Here is a 20,433-nt window from a genome sequence, read left to right as displayed (position 1 = left end):
TCCTTCAACTGTATACTGACACAAACGTATTCCATCTGTGGAGACATCTTAAAAAAAACTTTTGCAATTTGGTTATGATTACTGGTATCAAATCCTTTCCCATCTTCCGAGAACAACACCAACAACTAGCATCAAAATTGTTTCATAACCTCCAGGTATCTCATTTTTTTGCACCCTATGTCCGGACACACTCCTCCCTTACCAACCTTTAGGGGCATCTGCTCCTCAGACTCGTATGCCCCAAATTATATTCTCACCTTAACTCAACATCCTTTGCTCCTCCTCCATATACACTCTAAATTGGCAGCTGACCTTGATTTACACCTGAAGCAGGAAGACTGGGATGAGATATGGGCAATAACTAAGTCATCTTCTGAGAACATAGTAGCACTAGAGCCCAATTACTCTATAAGGCCTTAATGTGCTGGTATCTGGTCCCAGCAAGGATCTCTAAATTTGTGCCTAATTATCCCCCAGCCTGCTTTTGGGAAAGTAAAGAAAGGGGCACACATGCCCACATCTAGTGGTCCTGACAAAAAGTACAGCCTTTCTGGGTTGAGGTCTTTCAGATACATTCAACCCTGATGGGAACTCCTATAGACCCGGACCTGGCATTTGCGCTCCTGAATCTTTGCTCTTTGAATCATACGAGAGCTCAATTGAAACTTTCCCTGCAGGTCACAACGGAATCTAAGCAAATCATTGCCAGGGCATGGAAAATCCTGGCCCTATGAATATTGGAAATGAGTAACTGAATCACACATGCCATGATTCATAGCAAAATTGAGGTGACCTTGCTCAACAAAGTCTCTAAGCATGTAAGGATTTGGCAGCCACATGTAGATAACTTTATACCCCCTGGCTTCGATTCCACCTTGCTAGAGTCATAACTTCCCTCTTGCCTATAGGGCTGTGGCCTGTAGCTGTCCCAGATGTGAGCAACTGTCCTTGTGCTCTGTTCTATAAATTCCCAATTCCTACTTTACCCCCACTTTCTCTCCTCTATTGCTTGGTATATGTCACTTGGTTGTTAGTGCTAATTATGCACCCTACCGATTTTGGAATGTCTGGTTTAGGGCCTATTTGTGCCTGGTAACCCTCACTGTTCTTCTCTTATAGGGCCTGATGCCCTTGTTGCTAATATTCTGTGACTTAATTGTTATTTGTTATTTCAAATGCTATCACTATGATCTTGTGAATCATTTAACTGTGACTTGTGTAGTACTAACTGTGGGTGTGATGCCCACTTCAACCTGTAAAAAGACCATCTCCACCAATGTCTGTACTATGCTTGTTTGTTCCAATAAAAAAAGATTGAACAAGAAAGTTTTGAGAGAACATCCAAAGTTACCTTCTGTCCTTCTAATGTTCAAATATATACCAGACTGGCAGCCTTTGGAAATAAGCAAAACATTAGCATTGCTACTGACACGCAGCATCGGTGGAATCCATTATACCAGCTCATATCATAATTAAAAAGTTGCTGATCTTCCTTGGTAAGACGCTACCGCATTTGTAAAGTCATTTCTTCACAAACGAACTGATGAAAGTAATAAAATATTTAAGAAAATTTTGCTTTGTGTAAAGAAGATTAATTTGGCTGCTCCATACAAAAAGCTTTGATGTGAAGGAAGTCAATTTTATACGCCGCAACCACAAAGCTTTGAAAGAACGTTAAATGAAAACTTTGATGGTTATACAACAGATACTGTCACCAGCTGGGGCTGACACCTACCATGCCAATCTGGGGGAATTGTCTCACTACTTTCAGTTTTTCAGTTAGATTTTGAACAGTTTTTTTTCCTCATTAGTTTTTTTTAAACCTGCGAGCTATGTGAGGATTGGCATCACAGCTGTGAGGAGAGGTGGAAATACATTTCATCACCTGCACAAGGTGAAAGCAGAGGTGGTAGAATCCGCTGCTGAATTTTTCAGTAGAGGGTTGAAATCCAGCCAATATTTTTTACCATTGGGGAAATTTTATAATCTCTTCCTGTCATGGGAACGGCAAAGTAAAAGAATTGTATTCGATGGAATTGCAAGCATTAATAACAACCTCTTGTTAGAAGAATAGGAAAGAAATAAAACCTCAGTCAGTCTTTTTTTATTTTTTTTTAAATTTTGTTTATTGAACTTAAACAGTTGTACAGAAGTATGAAAGTATGTGAAGTTACAGAGATAGAATGGGTATGTTAAGTCATTTGGATACAGACATGCATATAGTAGTTTTCCAGAGCCTTGCTTCTGTAAAGGCATCCTAAAGGCTGAATTTTTAGGATAAAAAAAAAAAACCTTCTGATGCAGCTCTCCAGTCCAGCCCCCCTTATATACTTACTTGAGACCGATCTCAAACTAACGATGTGCAAAAAAAGCAGCGGCTCTCTCCCTCCTCAAAGGCTCAAAGACATTGGCTACTACTTCTGTCAATCACAGCCAGTGAGGAGGGAGTGGGGGCAGGGCTGAGCCACGCTCTGTGTGTCTAAGCCAGTTTGGGAGCGAACCAGCATGATTTCCTCTATAGCAGGGATATGCAATTAGCGGACCTCCAGCTGTTACAGAACTACAAGTCCCACGAGGCATAGCAAGACTCTGACAGCCACAAGCATGACTCCCATAGGCAAAGGCATGATGGGACTTGTAGTTTTGCAACAGCTGGAGGTCCGCTAATTGCACATCCCTACCCAGGGGGGCCTGTTAGGAGGAGGATCAGGGCTGCTCTCTGCAAAACCACTACACAGAGCAGGTAAGTATAACATGTTTATTATTTAAAAGAAATAATAATAATGGTTTACAATCACTTTAACAACTTCAATACCGGGCACTTTCACCCCCTTCCTGCCCAGGCCAATTTTCAGCTTTCAGCTCAGTCATACTTTGAATGACAATTGCACACATGCGGACATGCAAAGCTGTACCCAAAATGATATATATTTTTTTCCCCACAAATAGTGCTTTCTTTTGGTGGTATTTAATCACCACTGGGTTTTTAATTCTTTGCTAAAAAACACGCAAGAGTGCTGATACTGGGGCGACGTCATATGTAGTCGTCCCAGAATGAGAGGGGATCCCGCCCACCCTCATTTTACTATACGGCGGGCGAGAGGGGGTTAAATCAGAATTGCTTGTGACCAATCACTATTGGTTCACTCCAGACAGGTATGCTGATTACACATAGAGAAGTTCCTTCTTCCCCTCACCAGGTACAAACAGGAGGTATTAATGATGCCCCTAGACTGTCCCACCCTTCCTCCAGGAACACCTGCCCTTTATCTATACATTCACACTGCTACATTGTCTAGGGCTGTGCTGCAGTATGCTGCAATAAAATGCAGCATGTCTGCACCATGTCAAATCGCATGGTAATGTACGGTAGCTCAGCACATCACACTGTGGTACATTGCCATGAATGAAGTGTAAAGCCTGGTACACACGATCAGATTATTGGTTGAATAATCGTCCATTTTTTGTTGCATGCTAGTCTCATATCAAATGTGAAGAGGTAACTCAACTTCCGAAAATTCTTGTATTACAGAATACAACTTATGGCAGTGATGTAATGTGTTCAATTGTTTTGTAATATATTCTTTTGTTTTCGAGCATGCGTAGTCTTGCTGTAAAGTGGGGAAGAAGGGTTACCCCTTTACGGAGGACAGACAAGCAGTACCTGGCCCCCTGGTGCACGAAGGTGTGTGATTTAAGACTCCAGAGTAAGGGCTCCCCCTCCCCCAAACAAAAATGCTGTAAACTTTCTCACTGTCAACGAGGGCAACCCTGCCCAAACAAAGGCTTAAACTGTCCTAAAAGACCCAATGGGCAAAAAGGGCACTCCTGCCCCCTGAAAAAAGGCCTACAGTATCCCACAAGACCCATAAAGGGCACCTCCATCCTCCAAAAAAAGACCTAACTTATCCAAAAGACCCAATGGCAAAACAGGGCACCACCATCTTCCAAAAAAAAGACTGCTGTAATGTTTTTTCTCGAACTAAAACTGTACTAACTGAATGAAAATCAGACGTGTTCAAGTGCGATAAAAATTTTATAGCATGCGCCTTCGGGTTTTGTCGTCCGAAAAGTCAGAATCAGCTATCGAAAGCACTATACTAACGATAATCAGCCGATCGTTCATCGTATAAAATTTTACTTGATTTTCTTATCATGTGTACATGAGGCCTTAAAGTGGAGTTCCACTGGTTTTTGTCCCACGGTCCATCGATGCGGCCGCCCGAAGCCTCCGTTCTCTCTCCCTCCTCTTCACGGTGCCGACATTGTGAGTGTGGGCATCCGGCTGTGACAGTTTGCGGCTTCACAGCCGGGCGTGCACTGCACATGTGCGAGGTGCGCTGCGCTCCATCAATGGCCAGGTAATGTTCTGGGACCTGTGACGTGTCCCAGAACATTGCCCGGGAGGGAGAGGCCACCTAGGAGTCACCTAGGCGGCCAGAAGTCGGAAAGAGGAAGTGAGACAGGAAGTCCCACTCCAAACCAGGTACCCAGCCCCCCCCCCCCCCCACAAAAAAAAATGACATGCCAATTGTGGCATGTCAGGGCGCGAGGAGTACTTAAAGTGGAAGTTCCACTTTTGGGTGGAACTCTGCTTTAAGTCTAAAGTTTGTACAAAAAAAAAAAAGGGAGCTTTATCCTGCACCACACTGCCCCCTATTGCAGCTCTGGCGGGTCTCCGTTGTAGTGTGAATTCACCCTAAGACCTCATGAACACTGAACATTATAAATAAAAATGCCAGTAACGTTAGCGGTAGAAAGCTGTAGCTGTAGAATGAGTTTTGCAGCGCTTTTGCAGTAGCGTTTTTCAGGTTTTTTTTAACTGTAGCTTTTTTTAGCAAAAGATTACTTTCACAAAAGCTTATGGCTCAAAACCACTGATTAACACCAAATTGCCATGTTTTTCAAAGATTTTAAGCTTTTAGAGCCTTTTTTACAGCTGAAAATCTCCTCTTAAAACCCACTAGTTCTGGAGTTTTTTTCCAGCCAGAAAACGCCCCTGCCAAAAAATGCTGATAAAAGCCTATGTGTGCATGGACACATAGGATAACTGCTGGGGAACTTACTGGCTGTAGAAAAAAACATCTGAATACAAAAACAGCAGCTGTAATAATGTCCGGTGTGCATGAGGCCTTCCAGTTGTCACTACACCAGACATTCCCATTTGGAAGATTTCCCCTCTACAAGTTTTTAGGTTTCCCTGTACTTGTCCTGTTGACAATGACTGGAAATGACAGAAGAGAATAATGACTGGATAAAGTTCCACTTATTAACAAAAAATAGATATAAGTGGGTTGCTGCATGTATTTTGGTTTTGACAGCAGGAACTGTATTAGTTCAAAATGTTGGTAGGGAGGCTGAGATCACAATTTCTGCCGAGGTTCACATTTTATCCTCAAGGCAAGGGGTCTCCAAACTTGCTAAACAAGGGCCGGTTTACTATCCCTCATTACAGGGGCCAGACTGTGACCATTGGAAGTAGAAAATGCCCTAGAGTCAATGTAAATAAAGCCTCAGGCTTGATGGTCAGACATAGCACCTGTGGTCAGAATTAGGAGAAATAGTGTCCCATAATTGGTATTGGTGGAGGAATGCTGCCCCATCATTGGCATCAATGGGTGGAATTGTGCCCCATCATTGGTGTCAGTGGGAGGAATAGTGCCCCATCATTGGTGTCAATCGAAGGATCAGTGTCCCATAATTGGTATCGCTTGGAGGAATAGTGCCCCATCATTGGTGTCAGTGGGAGGAATAGTGCCACAAGGGCTGCATAAAGTCAAGCAAAGGGCCACATCCAGCCCTCGGGCCACATTTTGGAGACCACTGGACAAAAAGCCTTAGAATGCACAGTTCTGTTATGTAAGCACCTTCACTGTTAAAGTGAAACTCCAACCTACACTTTTTTTTTTAACCTTTTGGCGCCGAGCGCATGCAAATATGTGGCCTCTCGTTGGGCGGGCCTTGGTGCAGAGCGGCTGCATTTTTGCATGCAATAGTGTAAAGGAAGATGTGTCGAGAGTGCATGCCCTATGCACTCCCAGCCCAGCTAACGGCGGCTAACGGAAAGCTCCCTTTGCTGCTTGCAAATGATCATTTCTGATCATGTGACAGCCAGACACAGCGGTCACATGACCATATGCCCAGCCCCGCCTCCTGGCATTCTAAACCCCTTAAAGGGCCGACAGGCACCTGCTCCAAGGGGTTAATTGGATAGAGTGGGGAATGGTTAGAAGTTTTGCTGTCTGTGTCCCTTACTTATTGTTATGGTGAGAAATAGTCATGGGTACAGGAACTCAGGGGGAATCTGCACTTTTTAGTAGATTGTGAAAATGTTTTACCTATTTTAGGTATTTACTGTGGTCTCTGTCTCCTTTGGAATAATTTCACTTACTTTCTGTGCTGGTATTAATTGTCACCAGGGCAGGAAGTGAGGGTAAATCTTCCTAAAGGGGACACAGAGGGGTTGATTTACTAAGGGGAAAAAGACTGTGCACTTTGCAAAGTGCAGTTGCCCTCTTCAAGAGCAGTTGCTCCAGAGCTTGGTAAATAAGCAGAAGCTCTGCTGACTTCTATCATCCAATCACGCAAAAATGCAGTTTTTACATTTTCCTTGCACGTGATTGGGTACTCCTTGCAAAGCAAAGCCTTACCTGATTTACTAAGCTCTGGAGCAATTGCACTTGCAGAGGGCAACTGCACTCTGCAAAGTGCACAGTTTATTTGCCTTTAGTAAATCAACCCCAGAGAGTAATAAAAACCTGACAAATTTTCTATCTCTTCCTTCTTTTACCAAAATGAAACAACAAAGACGTTTTTGGGCTGTAAGCACTAAGTGTAGCCTATTAAACTTTGGATTTACTAGCTTAAAAAAAAAAAAAGTAAGAAAATTGTTTCCTTTCAAGAAAGAGGACACTTTATTGCTGAGAGATAAATGGGACTTTAACTAGTCAGAAGTTATGTTTGGAAATGATGAGCTGTAAATCTGTGATGGCTTTACTTACAGCGTAATTGCTTTCTCTCTCCTTTTCAGATGTACAGAATTGCACTACTCATCGGATCTTCCACCCACAAGCGTCATTATAACTTTTCACAACGAGGCGAGATCAACGCTTCTGAGAACCATCAGGAGGTAAGCTCTATGCTGCAACAAGAGGGTGCCCTACTCTTCCAGATAGAGAGGCACATAAGTAACTTTTATTGAAGTTACCTTTCTTAGAGGTGACACTGCAGGCTATCGCTTGAAAAGCTTCTAATTAACACACAACATGGAAAAAAGAAAAAAAAAAATGCAACGCAATGACAGTTAGGTTGAGGGTGGTGGGGAATGTGACAGTTTGTGAAAAGGATCAGGTGACATTTTCCCTTGCACTGTCTCAGCCTGTGCGTAGGGAGAAAAACTGAGCAATTAGCACAAGAAAAAAAGAATGGAAAGAGCAACACTGATAAAATACATCTCAGTGACAAATACCAACCTTGGATAGGGTTTAATTATTATTATTTTTTTTTTTTTTTTATGGAGGAGTAATAAATTCTCAAAAAGTCAATGTAAACATTAAGAATGCTGGAGCTTACATTATATGAACTGTATGCAAAGAAATGTATAGGCTAACATTACCAATCTCACTTTTGAGGCAATAACCCATGTTTTCTAGGCTGTGGAACGTCTGACACAGAGCAGAACCGGCGCTTCAGCACAAACCTCTTTGCATAGGGCTTAGCGTTTTATCTCCAATCCCCCTTTCACCTTGGAAAATCAGTTGGACAGACCGCAATAGGTTACGTTACATGCCGGCCTTAGGTCTGCGTGAATACCATCAACATCTGCCCATTGGCAATATCTATTATATATAAGTTCCATAAGCTGCCATCTATCTGGATTCAGGCGCCTCAATATAGGCTGTTTTTACACTCCTTACAGCTCAATTTTTCTTGCTCTATTTTTCTTGCTCTATCTTGCTTGTTTTCTTTTTTCTCCTTTGCACTATTTTCTCGTCTTATGATGGTGTATTGCTTCATAAATTGAGCCCTTTGTGTTCTATGGATGCTCCTCCTTTTCTGGATGCTCCTCCGTTTCTATGGATGCTCCTCCTTTCCTTGTCATGTTCAAATAGGATCTCCTGAAAAAGCTATCAGCGAAACATGTAGCGATCTGTTGGCGCTGACACTGTGATTTCATGTGCTTGGCCTCTAGCCAGAAGGGACCTTCAAGGACTACTTTGTAACCATTCTCCAGGCCATCCATGTGATTTTCCTGTTTCAGCTTCTTGATCTGTTCTCTGTTATGAGACAGTGCACCTTTAAGACATGTTCATGTTCTTTCCCCTTACCATGTGTTTTTTAACGTGATTTCAATAAATTATATATTTTTTCTAAAATACAAGACCATTTTTCTTTCCTATTTGGGATTATAGTGGCAACCTTAAAAGTCCTTTTTCCTCTTTTTTTCTTTTTTCTTGTTTTTGCTCAATTATCATGGGATGTGGTGCCACATTCTGCAGTATACAGTATCTCACAAAAGTGAGTACACCCCTCACATTTTTGTAAATATTTTATTCTATCTTTTCATGTGACAACACTGAAGAAATGACACTTTGCTACAATGTAAAGTAGTGAGTGTACAGCTTGTATAACAGTGTAAATTTGCTGTCCCCTCAAAATGACTCAACACACAGCCGTTAATGTCTAAACCACTGGCAACAAAAGTGAGTACACCCCTAAGTGAAAATGTCCAAATTGTCAAAAATTGGGCCCAATTAGCCATTTTCCCTCCCCGGTGTCATGTGACTTATTAGTGTTACAAGGTCTCAGGTGTGAATGGGGAGCAGGTGTGTTAAATTTGGTGTTATCACTCTCACTCTCTCATACTGGTCACTGGAAGTTCAACATGGCACCTCATGGCAAAGAACTCTCTGAGGATCTGAAAAAAAGAATTGTTGCTCTACATAAAGATGGCCTAGGCTATAAGAAGATTGCCAAGACCCTGAAACTGAGCTGCAGCACAGTGACCAAGACCATACAGCGGTTTAACGGGACAGATTCCACTCAGAACAGGCCTCACCATGGTCGACCAAAGAAGTTGAATGCCCATGCTCAGCATTAGTTGTCTTTGGAAAATAGACGTTTTGCCAGCATTGCTGCAGAGGTTGAAGGGGTGGAGGATCAGTCTGTCAGTGCTCACACCATACGCTGCACACTGCATCAAATTGGTCTGCATGGCTGTTGCCCCAGAAGGAAGCCTCTTCTAAAGATGATGTACAAGAAAGCCCACAAATAGTTTGCTGAAGACAAGCAGACTAAGGACATGGATTACTGGAACCATGTCCTGTGGTCTGATGAGACCAAGATAAACTTATTTGGTTCAGAAAGTGTCAAGTGTGTGTGGCGGCAACCAGGTGAGGAGTACAAAGACAAGTTGCCTCAAGCATGGTGGTGGGAGTGTCATGGTCTGGGGCTGCATGAGTGCTGCTAGCACAGGCGAGCTACAGTTCATTGAGGGAACCATGAATGCCAACATGTACTGTGACATACTGAAGCAGAGCATGATCCCCTCCCTTCAGAGACTGGGCCACAGGGCAGTATTCCAACATGATAATGACCCCAAACACACCTCCAAGATGACCACTGCCTTGCTAAAGAAGCTGAGGGTAAAGGTGATGGACTGGCCAAGCACGTCTCCAGACCTAAACCCTATTGATTAAAAAAACCCTTATTTAGCATCATCTGTGGAGCATTCTCAAACAGAAAGTAGAGGAATGCAAGGTCTCTAACATCCACCAACTTCATGATTTCGTCATGGAGGAGTGGAAGAGGACTCCAGTGACAACCTGTGAAGCTCTGGTGAACTCCATGTCCAAGAGGGTTAAGGCAGTGCTGGAATATAATGGTGGCCACACAAAATATTGACACTTTTCCCAATTTGGACATTTTCACTTAGGGGTGTACTCACTTTTGTTGCCAGCGGTTTAGACATTAATGGTTGTGTGTTGAGTTATTTTGAGGGGGCAGCAAATTTACACTACAAGCTGTACACTCACTACTTTACATTGTAGCAAAGTGTCATATTTTCAGTGTTGTCACATGAAAAGATAGAATAAAATATTTACAAAAATGTGAGGGGTGTACTCACTTTTGTGAGATACTGTATGTCTCAAATCTTTTTTGCAATAACCCATAGTTGCCAAGGTTCACGGGTACTGCGAAGAGTAGCAGCGGGGTGCCAAGTGCTGGGATGTTCTGTGCTCCATCCCGGTAATTCTGGCAGACTGTCAGGCAGAGTGATCCTCAGCCGAATGTCAAAGTATAACTCCAGCTTCTAGCAAGGGGCAGCAGTGTGGGGGCATTGTAATACGTAAGTAAATATGAACACCAACAGTGTGAAGTATATTTGTCATTAAAACCAACGATAAGACCTATTTTATCCCACTGACACCAATGATGAGGCTCTTTTCATCCCCCTAACAACGACGTCGAAACCTATTTTATCCCACTGACACCAATGATGAGGCTCTTTTCATCCCCCTAACAACGACGACGAAACCTATTTTATCCCACTGACACCAGCGATGAGGCTTTTTTTATCCCACTGACACCAACGGAAAGACTTATTTTATCCCACTGACACTTACAATGTGACCGTTTTTATCCTTCTAACACCAACAATGGGACTTCATTTTTTCCACCTATACCAGCGATGGAACTATTTTAAACCATGGGCATCAATTTTTCTCCGACTTTCTGTTCAGTGTATCCACGAGCCCTATTGTGTCTATTTTCTTCCTATTTTGTCTTCTCAACCAGTTCTGTAATGATGGTCAGTCCCATTAAGCTATACTTATGCCGCATACACACGAGCGGACTTTACAGCAGACTTTACGACGGACTTTCTGAATGAACGGACTTGCCTACACACGATCAACCAAAGTCCGTCAAGTTTGTACGTGATGACGTACGACCGGACTAAAACAATGAAGTTCATAGCCAGTAGCCAATAGCTGCCCTAGCGTGGCTTTTTGTCCGTCAAATTAGCATACAGACGAGCGGACTTTTCGACTGGACTCGAGTCCGTCGGATAGATTTGAAACATGTTTCAAAACTAAGTCCGTCCAACTTTTGAGAAAACAAAGTCCGCTGGAGCCCACACACGATCGAATTGTCCGACGAAATCCCGTCCGCCGGGCAAAGTCTGCCGTAAAGTCCGCTCGTGTGTACGTGGCATTAGGCTATGCTCTGGTTGTTCAGCTGGTCCCTCACTGAAGCCATCATATACAGTTTCAGACCAGCAGTAAAATATTGCACATGAATAAATTAAGGGCCTTGCTTACAGTGGTTCTAAAGCCTAAATATTTTTTACCTTAATGCATTCCTTTCATTAGGTAAAAAATGTTTAGGCATCAGGATCCCCCTCCCCCCTCCATTTTACTTACCTGAGCCCTCATTTTGATCTAGCGCTATGCATGCCTGCAGCTCTCCTCTCCCCTCACTTCTGGATCTTGCTGGGGCATCAGGAGCCACTGGCTCCTAGTGCTGTCAATCAAAGCCAGTGATGAGGGAGTTGGGGGTGGGGCTGAGTCCCGCTGTCTCTTTCAATGGATGCAGCAGCGGAGCTCAGGAGCGAGCACACACGAGTGCCCCCATGGGAAGCACTGAACAGAGAGGAGGGCCAGGATTGCCGGTGGAGGACCCGAGAAGAGGAGCTACGCGCCCACTCTGTGCAATTCCATTGCACAGAGCAAGTAAGTATAGAGATGTTTGTTTTTTACCTTCACTCTTGACCATTGTCCTTAGGACAAAAAGCAACGGGATGATCCAAAATTTTACAGTTTTCACAAGAATAGAGGGACATTTTTCCAGTGGCAGCCCCTGTTCCAATGACAACTAAGAGGGTTGTTTTTGTCATGTTGGAGAGAAATTCTCTTACTTCCTGTTGTGTATCCTTTTTGCAAAAGTGAAAAGATTTCTTTCAAACTGCCTGTCCCTATGGGAACTAGGTGCAGCCCATCTGAAAAGGCAGAGCGAGGGAGAGGTGGAAGGAGTCACTCCTCTGAATCATTTGGCTGTGCATTGTTAGCTTATAAACAAAACAGGAGCTGAGAGCCTGAAAAGCATAAAAAGTGGACAATATCTCCACCTGGTGGCAGCATATAAAAAACAATATATCATATATAAACAATATTATATAGTGGTAATACTTAAAAGCCAAAAATGTACTATATTGCAGCTTAACAATTATTAGATGTGGTGGCTGCATGAGTTTTCTTTTAGGGTTTTTTCCCCTGTTTTCACCTGGTGATCTGACCAGTAACCTCCCGTATTAGAGTGCCCCCCACTCTGGAGGAATGAACACGGGGTTGCACATATAGACAGAAGCATTATCAGTCTAGGGGAAGGGGAGTGTTAGATGTACTAGCAGATTTAGATACACTAACAAATTGAAGCTTTTTTTTTTCTTTTGGGATAAAGGTTTTACATAAATGAATAAAACTGATTGTTGTAAGCACCCCTGTCAATGTTAAATAAGAAAAAAGCAGAAAAGCACCTCTGAGTGCAAGGTTTAGTGTTACAGTGGTATGTTATCCAACACTTACATCAAAGTAAGGGATGACAGGCTCATGGGGCGTGAGATCTCTGGCGTGTCCTGTGTGAGTGGAATGTGCAGCTGCGGTAACCGCGATGACCCTGGAGGAAGCCGGCTGATCCTCTCGGTGGCTGGAGGAGATGGAGGTATTCGGCTCTGGGAGAATGCTAGTGAGCGTGTGACATCACTGGGGTATGGGAGAAACGCAACGTGTTTCACAATGTTAAATGGTTTGTCTCATCCCTGTAACCGGTACATACTGCAAGAGAGCTTGTTCTTTTGAAAAACAACATACTGGCTAGATTAAAAATAAAAGTAAGAAAGCCTAGAAAAGAAAACGAATGAAGCCACCACAGCTAAGAATTGGTAAGCTGCACTATAATATATATTTGCTTTTGGGTTTAATACCATTTTAATATGCCCCAAACTAAAATAAGAAAAAAAACTTTTTAAAAGTATTTTTTAGTCCTCGTTATAATAAATAAAATATATACAAAGTCAAAAAACCTTTCCATTTAAACAATGGATATTTATGGACTGTGTATATTTCGGGGACTGCAGTAACAAGATGTGCCCACAGGTAGAGAGATGCCCAAGAAACATAAGACTTCAGATTATTATTTAACTTGCCGGCAACCACACAAAACCAGATTATTTTTTTAATGGGATGTTTTGGCCACGTACTCCATTTTTATAAATCGCCTTCTATCGTTTAGCCATCGAGGTTGCACAGAGCTCGTTCTACCTTTGTTAATAAATGTAATAAAATATTCTCAAGGAAAACGACTTTCTTGTACATTTCCCTGGTGGGTTACAGAAAATAGATTGCAATGAAACATTTTTATGGATATAGCCTTACCTCTCTTTACATATATTCTTTCTAATATGAATACATGTCTAGTGATACAAATGATAGGCAGCAAAAGAGGTAATTGGAACACAGTACCAGTATGTTACACCTAATATATCTTGGAAAAAAAAAAAAAAAAAAATATATATATATATACATATATATATATATATATATATATATATATATATATATATATAAAATACATATACAGTATATATATTATGGAAAGACTGCAGAATGTCCATAAATTCACAGCAGCAATCATAAAAAAAAAAGAACTATAAAGCGATACACATAATATTACAAGAATAGCAAAGAGCGTGCCTACTCGGCAGCCAAGGAAGAATCATTATCGCCTGACAGTGCTCCGCTCATGGGAGAGAGTTACTGACCACAGCACACATAAAGACCTGCAGAAAATCGCTGTTCAAGGACACTGGCTAAAATGGAACACAAAATAAACATATATAAAATATGGCAATAACTGTGATATTGAAACAAAAGAACAGCTAGAAGAGGAAACAATATACAGGGAAATATTTTAGGAAGAAAAAGTTTTAAAAGAATTGTAAAGTAGCGCGTTGTTTATGGTCTTTTCCCATTTATACCTTATGGTAACACTCAGTATAATGCACGATTTAACATGCATTACCGCAATACACTGTGCACAACAGTGTGATGAAGTTGCGTTTTTTTAACACAATGCATTGTAGTGGACAAAGCTCTTGCAAATGTCATGCGTTGGGGTGCGCTGCATTAATGAATGAATTGCTTTAAAGCAAATATATTTACATCTTGAGAATTCCCAGTGTGTTAAAGGATGCTTCTGAGTTTGAGGAACGACTCCAATGTGCAGAAGATAGACCCTGTTATTTTGTGCCAATGTTACCTCTCACCACAAGTGTTATAAAGTGCTTGTATGTAGGTGCAGTCTACTTTCTCCACTGTAGGTGGCACTCATTCGCACCAGCATGACATTTAGAGAGGGAGTCAAGAGGGACATGGTTCTTCTATGGTTACCTGGATCACTGGGGAAGCCAGACAATCAGATGATGCCACTCCATGTGTCTCAAGCAGCCATCTTGGGTCAGGCAGAATCTATTTAAGGACCTGGCTCCCTGGTTTGGCACACAATTTAGTAATAGGTAGAGTAGGGACAGGTACCCCATCTGGTATAGACAGAACTAGCATCAGGGAATGGTTCCTGATGAGGAGGGAGAGCGTAGGGCTCGCAACTTCTAGGAACATCTTCCCACTTGGGCATGAGATGGCCAGGCTGCATTCTGCCCCTTCTAACTGCCACTGTCAGTTTGGTTGAAAGCTGCTCTCTACACACAGTTGGACCAGTGAGTGTTCACGGTTGGGCTGTTTCCCCCAGGATTTTTTGTGAACTGTCTTTGCATAATTCCAATACTAGTACTTCATTGCACGTGGACTGTGTGTGTGTTATTACCGGCACACTGCGCTGTACCCCACCCACATGCCCACTCCACTGGACTCTGTAATGTGCCCCCAGCAACTCTACTAAACAAAAAAGAAACCCCAATGTGCATAAACACAACCCCTCCTTGGATTGCAGAGGCTCCCCCATCCCGACATGCAGAGAAATTCCTCCTCACCTTCCAATGTACAAAAAAGTCTTCCCTCCTGGTGCACAAAGAGAACATTTTTTTAACCACTAAAGTCACATGTCAACATATTTTGCCGCGTTTGACAAATGTAGTAAAAAATGTCGTAGTGAATGTCTCGCTTGAAAGTTCTGCCTTTTTATAATAGCAAATGTGTGCAGATTAGAAAAATAATAGATGGCTGTTAAGTGAAATCTAATCATAATTCAGTCATCCATAAGAATTAAATTACGTTTTTTTTCTTTAACCCTAATTTGATTCCTGCTTCCACTTTATCAAAATCCCGTAGAAGAACATAGAGTGGAGCACTGCTGAAATGAGACCTTTAAGAAGGAGCTTAAAGTGGCCAGGGACATTTGTGACCGAAGGAGTTTTAATGTCCAGTGGGGTAAGGGCAGGATTATAGGGAACAACCACCTGTCTACTGGTAAATTATTTGGCACAATGTGCATTTTTTCCTAGAAAATTACTTTAAACCACCAATGTAATATATATAGTACAGGGGTCAGGTGTCTGTATTGTACATAGGGTAGGGGTCAGCTGTAAAGTACATAGGGCAGGGGTAAGGTGTGTTGTGCACATAAGGCAGGGGCCAAGTGTGTGTAATGTACATAAGGAAGGGGTAAAGCATGTGTATTGAAACTCAGGAGAGGGGTCAGTTGTAAGTGATAAACTCAGGGCAGGGGTCAGTTATAAGCAGGGCTTTTTTTCAGCGGGAACGCGGGGGAACGCAGTTCCGGCACCTCCAGCACAGAATTTATGTAATGGCGAGGGGTACTATAGTATGCTGGAGGGACTACTGATGCGGGCTGCTGGGGGATCTATGGTCGCTGGGGGGATATATTGTTGTGGGGGGTCTAGTGTTGCTGGGGAGGTTTATTGTTGCTGGTGGAGGATCTGTTGTTGTGGGAGGGGGGTTACTTGTTGCTGGAAGGGATCTACTGCTGAGGGAGGGGTCTATTGTTGCTGGCGGTTGGGAGATCTATTATTGCTAGTGGGGGTCTATTGTTGCTGGGGGTATGTTATTGAATGGGGATTGTCTATTGTTGTTGGCTGCGGGGGATCTATTTTATTGCTTTTCTTGTTATTAGTGTCAAATTCTATACAAATTACTTGGTTCTGTATTCAATGGAAGGGAGGGTACTGGGAGGTGGGTAGGGGGTGGAACCCAAGGTCGGTGCTCAGAGGTGCGTAGGGGGCGGAGACAAGGGGTGATTCGAAAAGGAGGGAGTTCCTACACCTATTCCCTGAGAAAAAAAGCCCTGGTTATAAGTGATAAACTCAGGAGAGGGGTCAGCTGTAAGTGATAAACTCAGGAGAGGGGTCAGTTGTAAGTGATAAACTCAGGAGAGGGGTCAGTTGTAAGTGATAAACTCAGGAGAGGGGTCAGCTGTAAGTGATAAACTCAGGAGAGGGGTCAGTTGTAAGTGATAAACTCAGGAGAGGGGTCAGTTGTAAGTGATAAACTCAGGAGAGGGATCAGTTGTAAGTGATAAACTCAGGAGAGGGATCAGTTGTAAGTGATAAACTCAGGAGAGGGATCAGTTGTAAGTGATAAACTCAGGAGAGGGGTCAGTTGTAAGTGATAAACTCAGGAGAGGGGTCAGTTGTAAGTGATAAACTCAGGAGAGGGGTCAGTTGTAAGTGATAAACTCAGGGCAGGGGTCTGTTGTAAGTGATAAACTCAGGAGAGGGGTCAGTTGTATGTGATAAACTCAGGGCAGGGGTCAGGTTTGGGTATTGGTCATAGGGCAGAGGTCAGTAGTGTGTAATGTACATAGGGCAGGGATCAGGAGTGTGTAATGTACAGAGTCCGATGTATGAAATTTAGGTCAGGTGTGTAATGTACTGTATATAAGCTAGAGTTCAGGTAAGTGTAATGTACAAAAGGAAGGGGTCAAGTGTGTGTAACGAACATAGCGCAAGTAAATAGGGCAGGGGTCAGGTGTATATAACTAAAGGGTCAGGTGTATGTAATGCTTATAAAGCAGGGGTGTGTGCAATGTACATATTGCAAGGGTCAGGTGTGTGTAATGTACATAGTACAGGGTTCAGAATATACCACCCTATGTAAAATATTAGGGGCACGAACGCTGCTCAGTCTTAAACCCCCACCACAAATTCCAATTCATCAGACACAACCCGGGCAGCATTGGTTGTACAGTCTGTGCACAATACATCAAGCAGCCCAAACACCCTTTCCAGCAGTCCAGTATAATACCATACTACTCACATTTTTGCTTAGACTAGTACTGAATCTTCTTCTGATCCCTTCTTCTGTGAGCAGCTCAGCAGGCAGCAGCATGCTGGTCACACGGCTATGAACAGGGAGCGCCTATTTTTTTATAGCACTGCTGTTCCTGCCAGTAGGAACATGCACTATATTGTCAAAAGTATTGTGACGCCTGCCATCCCAGTCTTAGTCCACCGGGATTCAATATTGAGTTGGCCCACCCTTTACAGCTTTAAAGCAAGATCTATAAAGACAGGGATGAGTGAGTTTGGAGTGGAGGAACTTGACTGGCCTGCATAGAGTCCTGACTTCAACCTGATAGAACACCTTTGGGATGAATTAAAGCGGAGATTGCGAGCCAAGTTTTTTCGTCCAACATCAGTGTCTAACCTCACAACTGCACTTTTGGAAGAATGGTCAAAATTCCCATAGACACACTCCTAAGGGCTCTTTCACACTGGGGATCCGTATGTCCGTTTTTAATCCTTCCGTTTTCGGATGAGAAACGGACATACATGTATCCCTATGGAGTGTCGGATGTCAGCGGTGACATGTCCGCTGACATCCGACCCGCTCCGATCCGAAAAGTGTAACGGAGGAAAACCCTACTTTTCCATCCGTTTTCGGATCGGATCGGGTGACAACGGACTCTACGGTCCATCATCATCCAATCCCCCATAGGGGAGAGCGGAACTCTGACAGGTGCAGCGACGGACCTGTCATTTTCCTGATCACTGATCCGCCCCATGTGAAAGAGCCCTTAACCTTGTGGACAGCCTTCCCAGAAGAGTTGAAGCTGTTATAGCTGCAAAGGGTGGGCCAACTCAATATTGAACCCTACGGACAAAAGTTCATGCGCTTGTAAAGGCAGGTGTCCCAATACTTTTGACAATATATTGTATGTGGGTGGTGCTGGAGGAGGAGAAAATGACGCAGTTCCAACATGTAACTGTCACTCCATCCAAACGAACTTCTGTTTGCTGAATAGTGAGTCCTTCTTTGTTGGCCACTGTGAATACACATAGAGACTGGCTGGGGACTGGCAATGTTGCCCACAGCTAAAATGATGGCTTGGGATGTAGAGCACTGGCAGCTCTGCACACCGGCACATTTTTGCAGTGAATTGTCAGGGCAAGTGCAGAGGCCTTGAGACCTGGGGCACCCAGCAGGAGATGCAGGGCACATAGCCCTAAGGCTGGGTTATCTATTCCCTTAAATCATTGGCTGTTGTAACTCTAACCAGGGAAAGCTATTCACTGCATTATGGGCTGTTGTTTATTTCATGCAGCATACCTGCAAACTTCACAAATTCCAGGGATTCGCCACAATCCCTATGGTAGTGGCAGACTTGAACCTTATCCCTCGTCAGGGCATATAGGGAAAACATTTTTACCAGCCTAGTTTTGGCAGGTAAAGTCCAGCATAGAGACCAGGCACATGTGATGCTTAGTAATTCTTTGTATTACCCTCTATTTAAATCCTACAGGTCTCTTTCTTTCACATCATTTGCCGCTATAAAATTGCATGTCTACCAAAGACCATGACAGTGACGTAGATAAGGATGCTGACAGTTAAATGCTCCCACTGACCTCAATATACACATAATAGCCCCTCACCGATGGTCATGGCCTTTCCAGCTCTTTGTAAATCTCAGGTTTGTCAACTGACTATTGATCAGGACTTTGGAAACAGGCAAATGATTTTATTTGGCAGGCCATATAATCCACCCTGCTAAGAAATACAAGGGAGTAATTAGCGTGTACAAACCACCGGCCGCAGAGAAAGCGACTAAAAGAAATAATATTTATAGACAACAAGTGAATTAACGCATCAGCATGGAAGACACCAAGGGTGCTAATACTTCTCTCCCATTGTTCCCACAAAAAAGGGAATTTAATTCTTCGATTGATATTGTTATTAACACGGCACATTTGCATAAACAGCATCTGTTCTGAAGCGATCATCTGACAGTATTTCATCCCAGCAAATCACAGAGGAAAGATGTGGGAGGACAAATTATCCTTCTCGGTTTAAAATTACAATATGCGCTGCATAAACTCATCTCCTATTTTTCTCCAAATTGTCAGTTTATGTCTCCATTTATTTGACAGCTTTTCAGGAACTGATAAGAAGAAAAAAATTAATTAACCTTTGTACAAATAAAGAGGTCAGCAGATATTTGTTGTATGTTTTTATGGATGTATAGCCATTTTTTTTTTAGTTTTGGATAGAGTAGTAAGGATCAGATCCTTTGTTGGGTTTGTGTAGCGCTACCCCCATAAGGGCCACTGGTTAAGATGGGGCCTCTGTTTTTTTGCCTCAACCTCCATAAGAACTTCAGCCACTCTGACACACCAGGTTAAGTGTACAAAGCATGCAATACCACAGAAATTCACTGGAAGTAATATCTGGTAACCAGCAATATTACTATGTCCAAGAAAACTGGCATTGAAACAGTTAGTAAAAGCAAACTTAATATATTATCACCTGATATGGTGGGTAATGAGGTAAGCATGAAAATAGATTAACAGATAAAGTCAATAATGCAACTTAGCATATAGAGTGATTAGTAATAAGGATGACATTTGGTGTCTGGATCAGCATAAAAATTAGCAAGGAAACCTAAAGTGCAGCAGGGGGCAGCAATAAAGTTTGACTTACCGAATACAGGAGACTATACTGCTGAAGTGCATTAATGGTAATTATGCTAGGCCTAGGCAGAGAAGGGATCAAAAGAAACTTACAGTATGGTTTTGCTGGAGGGGCAGTCCTTAATGTTGCTCTTCTGCCAGCTATCGTTGGTACCCTTAAAAAAGCAGTGGTGCACTTAACAGTAGTTTTAGTAGGCCAGCCTGCAGTATAGTTGCAGTAAAGTTGCAGTCAAGGTGCAATATAAGTGTGGTTCAGGTGTAGTCTGGATGTGGGTCAAATGCAGTTTGGTATAACAGCAGTATAGTGTTGGTATGGGTACAGTATAGGTTTGGTAGAATTGTGTCCTGCTCTCAGTGGCTCAGTTTTTGCTAGCAGTGTGAATAATGTGCTGATAACCCTCTCACCAGATCACAGGAATCTGTTGTGGAGGCTTGCTGTAGAAGGGGGCCCCCTCAATCTTTCTCTGTAATCCTTTGGTGATCAGTGGTGCAGA

General features: G+C 42.8%; 1 protein-coding gene across 1 annotated transcript in view; it reads left to right on the top strand.

The window, feature by feature from the left end:
* The window catches only part of GALNT14 (polypeptide N-acetylgalactosaminyltransferase 14), a 707,004-nt gene that overhangs the window by 396,374 nt on the left and 290,197 nt on the right, over positions 1-20,433 (top strand). Inside the window, exon 3 of the mRNA XM_073628286.1 lies at positions 7,031-7,129. Within this exon, the coding sequence (XP_073484387.1) occupies positions 7,031-7,129 (99 nt within the window). The remainder of the gene's footprint in view (positions 1-7,030; positions 7,130-20,433) is intronic.

The sequence above is a fragment of the Aquarana catesbeiana genome, linkage group LG04 (assembly GCF_042186555.1).
Source record: "Aquarana catesbeiana isolate 2022-GZ linkage group LG04, ASM4218655v1, whole genome shotgun sequence".
In the NCBI taxonomy this organism is placed as follows: Eukaryota; Metazoa; Chordata; class Amphibia; order Anura; family Ranidae; genus Aquarana; species Aquarana catesbeiana.
Note: the sequence above shows the minus strand (reverse complement) of the source record. Positions and strands in the feature narration are given on the sequence as shown.